Consider the following 10,983-nt stretch of genomic DNA (forward strand, 5'->3'; position numbering starts at 1 on the left):
TATAATGTACCATGGTTTATTCGTATAGCCCACTTTGAAAATGAGTGATGGCCTGGGTCGAGAGTAACTGCCCAAGTGATTGTGGGATTGTTTGGGGGGACGCAAAAATGCGAAGATAATAGCCAACGTCCCCCCAAACCTTCCCACAATCGCTTGGGCAGCTACTCTCGACCCAGGCCATCACTCTTTTTCAAAGTGCGAAGATTCTTTGGCTAGCGGTTGGTCGCCAAATAATGGATTTTTTTTACCTAACGATTTCTGCAGAGAAGAGAACCGTTAAGGGCAGCCAATTCAAAAAAAAAAAATAATATATATATATTTTTCGATTTCCCCAATCTCGCACCCATAATTTATACTCTAGCGAATTCGAAAAAGATAAAAAAAAAAATTGATTGGCTGCCCCGTAACGGCTTTGCATTGTTTTACCGCAGAAATCCTATGGTAATAAAATTCCAGTTCCCCAGAATCTCTTGCTGGCGACCAACTACTGGCCAAAAGGCCTGAGGTGTTGGATTTCCCTGGATTTCCCTAGAGTCACTCCTGGAGGCTGCCCAAAGAGCCTGAGGACTCTGGGTAGGTTATTAAGCGGGGGAGACGAATTCTGTAAGATTTAATTTTCACAAACGCGATAAATCCCATAGTAATAAGGAAATTATTACTTTGTCAAGTTTTTTCATCAGTAAGTCACAGTATTATATCATATCTTAAGCCTGAGCTCCACTCATGTGTCCGGTAAAAGAGAAGCGTCTTAATCAGTTTGGTGCGGAAAACATCGTTGAGTTACACTGGTCAGGTCAAAATTGTCAAACGTGGGGCCTGTTTCTCTATAGCCTGACCATCCTCTCCCCTCCCCCTCCCCCCTCCTGTTAGGAAGGCCTGATACTCAGGTTAGTTTCTCTAAAAGATCTGATACCTTTACGGCCTGGTCACTAGTTTATCTTCACAATTTTGATCAACACAGACACCGCTAAATTAAAAAATGTTGACAGTTTTCTGAAACTCATTGGGCAAGTTTGCACTAGATTACCGGCTAAAACCCGGCAATAAAAATTCAGTTCGAAAAATTACTAATCCGATCCGGAAAGTTTTGAGACTTTCAAGAATCCAGCTCCTGTTTTATTGCAGAATGTGATTGTCCATTTTATGCCAGTGCATCTATTATAAACGCAGCACGGCAAAAAATATAAGCAATTGAAAATAATTTTTAAAATCCTAAGTAGCTGTGTCGCACCCTCATTTAGAGCGATCATTATAAATTGTTTGTTGCTTGCCAAGAATACGCTATCTCGACGTGACCTGGAACGACGGATCGACTTAGCTGTGTCGGGCCGTCACGATCCGTCAAAATTGTCAACAGCCTTCTCTTGCTATTGTAGCTTTGCCTGCTAACGTCCAGCAATACGAATTCACTTTCGTTTTGAATATGGTGACCTGAGTTAGTTCCGGTAAGACGAATCGACTCGACGAATAGTCGATCCGACTCAGGTTGGGTGTATTGGAGATGGGCGTCATTTAGTACATATGAGAATCAGTGAGCACCAGCACGATTAAGTCCCCCCTAGACTACTGACCATGGAAAAGAAAATACATTAATAGATCACCAGAAACACAAATTTTTGACCTACAGGCATACATTGCTAATGGTGTTAGCACCGGGGAACATCCCAAACAATCTCACCTTTGCTGGCAATATCAAAGCAATTATCATTAGTTTGCCGTTGTTTAGCATAATAGCTAAACACTTTTTCAAACTAACTGTTATATTTCTGTCATAGAGCCGAATATCTCTGACAGTCTTATTCAAAACTAAACGGCATTCAAGACTGATCAACTTCTACGCAAATAAATATGGTATCATTTACAAGAAAGCGTCTAGTTTTCAAACGTTCTTGTGACATGAATTTGCTAAAACCGAACGCCACATTCCCTGTAGTCGATTCTGAGGGTCTGCAATAACACTGATGACTTAGTTGGGAATTGCTCCGTGGAAGACTTGTCATCTGGATATTTCTTCTCAGACTCAGATTTGGCTGCTGGTCAATAAGCGTGATTGTTACCTTCTGTTTGAAAGGCCAGGTCAATATATCATCGTATTGACCTTTTAAAAGACAAACAAATATCGACAAATGTGTGTTCCATCCTTCATTCAGCCCATTAGGATGGAATTCCACACACATCCTGTAACCGTATGGACCGTTTTGGAACGGATTACTGCGATAATACGTCCTGGAGCCATACTTTGCTTTCTGCAGACAGTCCTCAAATTGGGTAAACTTCCAGATGAACTTGTTACTAACACAAATTTCAGGCGATAGCTCTTGAGGACACGCGCTCGAGGCTGAAGCAGAAAGTTCCTGTTGTCTCTGTTCGTTCATATTTTCACTACCATCTTCCATGGTGTCTGCCAGTCGCTGAGATCCGGGAGTCCTTATTCGGCGGTCTATACGTGGCAGATGTGAAGCTGGCCGCGGGTAAGGTGGTGCAGTTGGCGCAAGGAGCGTCGGCATCTTTAAGGATGCGCTAACTCGAGGTTCTGTTCCAGTCCTTACTGATGTCTTTGCCAGCTCTTGCAGCCTTCGCTTCACATCTTTAATTTCAGACTGCAACCCTTCTACGGTTCTTCGAGCGCTTTCAATCAACTCGTCATGCTCTTGCTGTTTTCTAGACAACCTAGCCTCAAGTTGTTGTAATTCAGTTTTGTTTGACATCTCAATCTGGCTTCTTGTCGCGAGAGATGCTTCCAGTTCTTCCAGACGACCCATGTTTTCGCTAATTGCATCATGTAGCTCTTCAAGGTTGTTATTTCTGGCGAGTGTAGCTTCCAACTGTTCAAGCCTTTCGTTTGTGATGATAGATTCATCCTGTAGTACCTGAAGCCTTTCACAAGCCAAATGTAAGTGAGTATCCATGCTGAATTGTAAATGCTGTCCAAGAGTATTCCTGAGAAGCTTCAAAGAGAGAAAAATATTATTAAAATATGCCCCTTGTACGTGAAACAAGTAAAGAAAGTTAACCTTTAGGAGACCAAGATATTACATATTTTCATGGTTCTTTTGATAAAATATAATTATTTGTCAAAGGCAAATAGGGATAATAAACAATTATCAAAATTTTATTATAAGGACTAATCAATTAATAATTGCTGGATAGCTGGAGGTTTGCCATATCTAAGACTTTTCTTCCTTTTCTTTATCTGAAATGTGTCACTTAAAAACGACAGTGTCTTCAATAATTGGCAGTCCATAATTTTCATAGGGTGTTTAATGTTTCCTCGGGAGAATCCAAAAACGGATTTGTGATCTCAGATCATTCGGATCATGGTGCATCAAAGGAACCGACGAATCCTTGTCCAGAGTGGATTCGTCGGTTCCTTTGATCTGAGATGATCTGAGATCACAAATCCGTTTTAGGATCCCCAAAGAAACGTACCCATAGTGTGCAGTTCATGTGAGCCCTGGTTTGGCGTAGTATATAATTACACCCTTCACGGTTTGGAGCTATTTGATTGTGTTCGCTCCAGTCTGATTGAATTTTGTTCCTGGAGGAGGGAAAAGGTGTAAATCTTATTTGAGAAATAAACTGACAATGAGCAGGACATGACCAAGAAAACCTAAAACAAAAGATTACGAGTGGTAGCATAAAAAAGTTTTAATTTTTAGTCCAACTTACCACAGCTTGACATCCAATATGCGCATAGGAACAAGGAACCTCAGTAACACCACAATCTCTGTCAAGGTGAGTGTTTATCTTAAAATAGGAAAATTTTTAGTTTGGTAACTTATCAATAACTACTGACATGAATTAGATCGAATTGTGCCTAAGACTACACACATGGCTTGTGAAAAGCGCAGAATTATTTCTGCCATCTTTGAGCCTTGAGGTTCGTCGGGCTTGAGTTTAGTTCCGCCTTCCGTGGCATAAATCGAGAAAGACTGGTAAGGACCAAGCAGCAACCTCCCCCCCCCCCCCCCCCCACCCAGAAAAGTTAAAGTTTTTATTTTTCGCAAATTTTCTGTCCACCTTTTCTGCACCCCTGCCTTCCCCACCATCTCCCCTTTGCCCACCTCACACGAGGCTCTGGATTCCAGCAATGGTTATTATTTACTGAATTAACGAGTTATATCACAAATGAAAACTAAAATATATTCTGTATACATTTTTCCCTTAATGTATTGCAAGCTCAATGTGCCACTAGTTTGCCATGCCGCGTACATTATACAAGAAATTGAAAAGTGTCCCGGGAACAGAGAAGCGAGTTTGAAAGAACAATTTCCTATCTCAGTGCGATCCATTTTCATTAACCGAACTTTATGATATGCCTTCATGAGCACCAACTGAACTTCTATTTCACCTACAGTACACTGTTCGTACCTCATTGCTGTTGAAATGGTCCTGACGGAAAAGGAACATAGCATCTATAGACAAACTGCTTGAGAATGGCTTCATAACCTACAAACTAGAACTAAAACTCATAAATAGTTAACTCAGGGAGCATACGCCCTTTTAAAACCAAGGCCGTTCACATGTTATACAAAGTACTAACTCTTCGATAAAGTTCATGAAGCCTTTACAAGGCATTGTGCACATCTATTTGATGAAACTCCTTTAAAAATTATAGGTCTGAAAATTTGAGCTGAATATAATGAGTTTTATTATGTATTCCTTCATGAAGCCGATATGACAGTAAACTGTTATAAAGAGGTTTGAAAACAGTGCGCATAAGTTTGCGTTTGTTCGTAGTACAGTGGAACACACTTAGTATTCGAACAAACTGTATGAAGCGAGCAAGGAGCATCAATGTTTCAATTCACGACAAGTTTCCCTCCTCGCGAGTCCGTGCTTTCGTCGATTTGGGTTTCCTTCCGTAAATGTTGTGGACCGCAAAAAACAACTTTTCGGCCGTCCAAGTGGTCGCTTACTGGGTTCCGAATACAATTTCTAAAAAAATGAATGAAAACATGACGGACTTCACTAAAAATGGAATAAGCTGTTGCTCAGAAAGGGGTAACAAGGGAAGCATATAAATGAATACCTCTTGAAGACACCAAACATAGATTAGCTGGCAGTACTGGCAAGCAATTAACCTCTGAGGACATTCGTCATCCAGATGATGCTGAAGATCGTTTCGTAACACACTGACGTCACAGTTTTCATTAGTACAATTTACGCGCACAAAGAGACAGCTATTTGTGTGTGTCTAAGGAGAACAAAAACAACGGTTAGAGCTTCTTGTATTAACGATCATAAATTGTTATCATCACGGCCCTGCCACCTGGTTTGCTCAGTTAATAGAGCCTCAGACTGCTGAGTGGGAGGTCGTGGATTTGAACCCTGGATGAACCACTCACCATGGTCTTAAAATCACTGGTAAGATCATGCTGGCTGTGATTAAAACTTTATCTCAGTTCAGATGATCGAGTCATTGGGCGGTGACGTCAAGCCATTGGCCGAGTCTCCTTCATCCTCACATACTAATTGGAAGGGGTGTAAGCCATTGCACTGATCGAAAATCGATGGGTGTGGAGTTGCTGTTGTCATGATCTATTTTTCTTGTGCCGTCATTGGTCTGGGCAGGTGGGGTGGGGTGAGATCGTATATGGAGTGAGGAGGCATTCAGAGGCGACTTTTATACGCTGACGTCCGATTTCACCTCTGTTTACTAGCAGCAAAGTGAAGAAAATATGGCCCAGATCTCTCTCTATGTATCTGGGTTTCCTTTTTGCCCGTTTACTGAAATTAAAATTCCTGTAGGTCGTACGGTTAAATGTATTACCCGACACACCTTCAGGGAAGACTAACGGAAAAACACATCTCAACTATTCGAAGACGTGCTTCTGGGAGTTTCATGGGTTTTTTTTAGCATTTTATTCTGAGTAAGTGTGCAAAGAGCCCATAACCGTCCATAATCTGCTGATAAAATTAGCATTTAAATCTAGCCACTGGTATAGGATCATAAAAGCAGCTTATTCGGCCGGGTATTGGTTAAGGAATTAAGTTGAAAACTGCATTTAAAATTTTCAACGAAATATTCAGTACCTTCTAGTACAGATGCAACCTGAACTATTTCATGAACACTTTGACCAAAAAGGGAAAGGAGAGATTGAGAGAAACGTTTACCTCAGCACTCCTCAGTTCACCGATCCATTGGCAGCCATCTTCTTCATTGGGACATTTTACTTGATAGTCCAGAATCTTTCTTTCGCTTGCTCTGTCAGGAAATATGTCCTGGTTTAATAAAGAAAAAAGCAGCCATCTGGTCAGAAATTGGCTTTTTTGTCCTTTTTATTGAATAATCATTTTTAAGACACAAGAAAAGGAAATATTATTAATAAAAACGAGATTTTGAGGAATGAGAAAAAAGACGAATAAGAGCTTTACATGTACAGTGCTGGGGGGGGGGGGAGGGGTGCAAGGGAAGTCACCGTCAATTTCTTGTTTTTTGTTGTCGTTATTGTCAATTTGTTAACTTTTAAAAGTGGATATTATTTAAACTTTCTTTTTTTTGTTGTTTTGCTCGCTTTGCGCCTCGTTGTTTCCTTTTTAGTTGTCTATTTCTATTATTTGGTTTATACATCTCAAGGTCTTGTAGTTCTCTTTTATTAATCTCGCTTTGTGTAAGTTCAATTTTAATCGGCCATGTTGATGTTATGTATTGTAATTGAAAATTAAGTATTATAAATGAACATCTAAGGTACACAATAAATGAAACAAGTAAAAAGTAATAATATAAAAAAGTTTGTTGCTGCTCTTGATTCTGTTTTTAGTTTTAACAACAGTTGTAAGCACCTGCTTTACAGTCGAACCAGGTCAAACGTACCCCCCTAGATTCTATTAATGAATCTATTATTTGAAAATTGAACCCGTTAGTCGTTTCAAGTATTCAAATCAAAATTAGATTTCTGATTGGATTATACGAACCAGGGTACAAATAATGCATGAAACCAGAAAACCAGAAAGCCCGCGGGAAAAACCCCTCTCAATATATTCAGAGCGGCAATTCTTGATTTATATAACAGTGGATTTTCCAAAAAACAGATTTCTCGTGATTTACAGCAGTCAACGCGTACTGTCAGAAAGAAAATTCGCCACCGGGCACGGTGGGTCCTGTCGCGTAAATTTAAACTCACTAATGATCACTAAATGAACATTTTACGTTTGTGCACTTGCGTTTTTTCCGTTAGTTATTCAAAAACAAAAATGAAAAAGGACTGGAAGTGTTTTATTATAACAAACGGTTCTCTTTTTGAGGTATATGCAAATTAATTTAGCGAAAAGTATGCGAACTCACAGTGAAAGATGTTCATTTCAGTTGACCTTCGACAATGGCAGCACATGTGTTGCGCTATTCGTCGACGTATAATGGACAGTCTGGTGAAATAATAATATATACCAAACTTTTTCATGCTACAAGGTAGGTAATGCTATACATGAAAGATAAATTGGAATTTTTCAGCCCGACTCATTTGCAAGCGCTTGACTTTTTGCTCTTGCCATGACCAAATTTGCATAACGAATTATATGAATGTGTCAACAACATGCAGGAACAGTTTGAACGAACGAGCTGCTTCAAATGTACTGTATAGTTTGAATTTTACAGGCTATTGCTTTTACTGTTAGCGCGGATCTATGTTCTGCGAATTTTAATTTGATCATTGATCCGCGTTAACAAGGAATAAATGAATGCATTCTTTGAAACGACTGATGGGTTCAATTTTCAAATAATCGATCCATTAATAGAGTCTAGGGGGGTACGCTTGACCTGGTTCGACCGTAAAAGTGCTAAAGATTCGTACTCAACACTGGAATGATGGAAGCTAGAAATGGAATGTACAAATAACGATTGTGAATGAATGCAAGCTTCAACACACGCTCACTAACTATTCAGCATCCCACGCTGATAAAACTCAGTGCTCGTACGTACACTTGCAATTTACCTACCTCTGCGGCATCGAGAATCCCTCTGTCAATAGGACATTCTGGCATCCTGTGCCGACAAAGAACAATTTCTAAAGCGTAAACAACGAGCAATAGAAATACCAAAATGGTCGCTAATTGTTACGAATCGGTTTAAATCGTCTACCTTAAATATACCTTACTGCTCGTTTTATCCTCAACAGCTTCCAGTGTTCCCAAAGTTGGGCCCGTATAACGGTATAACGGTATAACGGTAACGCGTGCTTCGACTGGCCACCCAAAACGCCGCCTAGAATATATTTGCTATTCATTTGTTCATAGTTCGGTATTGTACTAGGTTTTGCATGTAAGAGTTAGTTTAGCCAATGTTACAGAAATAAAGTGAACCACTGCCCACAATACACTTTACCGCCTGGTCAGTGAATAGTGGCATTTCCTATTCAACTCTGTTTCGGTAAATAATAAGGACATGGAGTGTTTTCTGTTTCCATTTAAAATAACCCATGCAAAAGTCTTGTACGTGTTTTCATAGCGTTCTACAGAGTACATCTAGCAGATCATTCCCTATCGAATACTCCACTAGACAGTGGACTTGGCGCTGTATGAATCCGAATCATAATTATGGAACACTACCAGCATTTATGAAACTCGTGAGGACTCATGATGTTCTAATTAATTCTTTACATTACATTAAATCTCTTACGAAGTTGGATTGTATTGGTCTCTGCCTTGATTCCGTCGCTTAAAAGAAGATTTTGGCTGGCAATCGTGATGACATATTATTTGGAGCCAATTAGGGAAATCAAATCCGTTTTGAGGTAATTATGAACAGTAAATTTTCAGTCTTTGCAATCTATTATCGCTGACTAAACGACGTAGTGATAAGTTCACTCACTTCCTGGTTTGTGAAGCCCGATTGTCTCTTGAAGAATGTAAACATACTGTGGTGTGAAGTTTGTATATATATATATATATATATATATATATATATATATATATATATATAATGAAGGTACAGCTGTATAGGGGTATTGATGGGGATACTTAATGATAAAGAAAACTGCTACAATTAAAGCTATACACAATGCCTAAAAGACGTCTGCAGGAGAAAATAAAGCGACTGGCCTCGAAGGACATAGCCATGCAAGTGACAATAAGGACGTGATCTCGTTAATATTTGCCGTTTTAGCAACCATTTCTACTCTTTTTTTAATGTAATCACACAAATGGCCTTGATTAATAGAGTGTCAGCTACCCGGAACTTGAATTCGCTTATTTATTGACCGCCTTCAGTTTTAGTTTACAACCCACGTGTGTACAACCGCCACAACCGTAACTGAAGTGTCTCAAGTGGTCGTCGAAGTTACGGCTTCTCGACTCACGGCATCGTTTCATTGTCAAAGTACTAAGACGCAGACGTCCCAACTATTTCCCTCAGTCGAGTTCACAAAGTCTGAATAAACGAAAGGTTTGACTACATAGCGATAACTTCACCATGTTGGATTCAAGGCGAGTCGTCAGTTTTTGACAACTTAGCCCAGTAGTTTCCGCTGCGTTCAGACATTAAATAGTAAACGAGTCAAATTGCATTACCTTCTCATGGATTCTTCTAAACAGAAGCGGCAAAACCGGTGACCACATCTTGTCTGAACAGGTTCTTTCATTGGGCTGCTACATATTGGACAACAATCTTCGTCTGCAACCGGTGACACAAACTCGTAATCGTAGCCAGACATGGCGACCTGCTGAAGATGGTGAATATGACGAATATATACCCTGGTTTTAATCCTCTTCCGCGAATTTTTTCATCAGTGAACCAATTTGGTATACACGATAGCAGAGTTTCAATATGTATTCGGCGGAGAAGCTAACTGAAGGAGGTTGAAACTTTTTGAAATGCGGCGAAACTGAAAAACTTACATCGGAGAAACTAAGTGTGCAATCATAAACCATCTATAGAATTTTAATATTTCCGGGGCATGACCTCTCAGCCTTACGGTACAAGAACGGCTGATTAAGCTTACTAATCTTCAGAAACTTAATGACAAAGGCTGTCTTTGACTTACGTCAAAGGTAACAAAAGTGCTGCCAAACAAAATTTTCGAGGTGATGTGATGCAGTGTGTTAGTGGCGTTAGTCGGTAACAAATTAAACACTGAAACACAAAATCAGTGAAGGTCATTGAGGTGAACAAATTTTGATCACTACCATCATTACAGATTAAATCTACAGTAACAGTATATTTTCTTACAAAAAAGAAATAAGAAGAAACAAGAACAAACAAACAAAAAAAAAAACAAACAAATAAAACACACTCACAAGTAAACAATCAAATAACAAGCAGTTTTTCCAAAAACTTTAGGGCCCCATCAATGCTTCAAATTTGAACCCCGTGTTTTTGAAAAGCGAAAATTTGCCAACTATGAATGGAAGAAATGTGTAAAATGCAGACGTTTTTCTACATCTAAAATCGTTTAACTAAGCTCTCGTCTCTCCTCCTGCCTCCTGCCAGTTGTGATTTCTGATCATGTTCTGTTCAAGTGTGAAGTTTTAATGCTCGGCCACACCAGGCACTTTGTGCCATTTATACAACGGACCCAGAGAAAAAATGAATAGCCTTTATTTTCCCTAAATGCAAATGTGTCCCGGTGGAAATGGGCAGTCATCCAAAAACACGATTGATCGAGAGTCACGCGAGTAACTCTATCTACGCATCGATTGGACGAGGAATGACAGCAATATGATACCGAATATTTTGCGTTTCGGAAAGGATCACGCAAATACAAATTTCTGTTCGTTCTAAAACGACAAATAATAATGTCGGCGTTTGTGAATTTACCTGAATTAGGTGGGTATGATTACGAATTTAAAAACAGAGTTCCAGAGGATTGGGAATGTCTGGTGTGTCATTTACCAATGAAGGATCCTGTACAAATTGTAGGATGTGGCCATAGATTGTGTAACATCTGCGTGGAGTCGTTGTTGAGGTAATGAATTCGATTATTACAAAATTACTAGTGTCGCGTGGTAGGAAAGGCGAAATACCGGCGAGATGATTCACGAGGTTTT

The 10,983-nt window shown here is 39.6% G+C and overlaps 1 protein-coding gene across 1 annotated transcript; it reads right to left on the reverse strand.

Moving 5' to 3' along the window:
• Positions 1-359: 359 nt before the first annotated feature.
• On the reverse strand, positions 360-9,893 carry LOC146487888 (TNF receptor-associated factor 5-like). Its single transcript, XM_085126044.1, has 7 exons — positions 9,508-9,893; positions 7,939-7,984; positions 6,118-6,225; positions 4,919-5,197; positions 4,372-4,392; positions 3,670-3,747; positions 360-2,948 (listed from the first exon to the last, which is right to left on the reverse strand). The coding sequence occupies exons 1-7, from the start codon at positions 9,648-9,650 to the stop codon at positions 1,818-1,820; spliced, it is 1,806 nt and encodes a 601-aa protein (XP_084982170.1). The 5' UTR covers positions 9,651-9,893; the 3' UTR covers positions 360-1,817.
• Positions 9,894-10,983: the final 1,090 nt, after the last annotated feature.

This window comes from Pavona decussata, unplaced genomic scaffold (genome assembly GCF_977016875.1).
Source record: "Pavona decussata unplaced genomic scaffold, jaPavDecu1.1 SCAFFOLD_13, whole genome shotgun sequence".
NCBI lineage: Eukaryota > Metazoa > Cnidaria > Anthozoa > Scleractinia > Agariciidae > Pavona > Pavona decussata.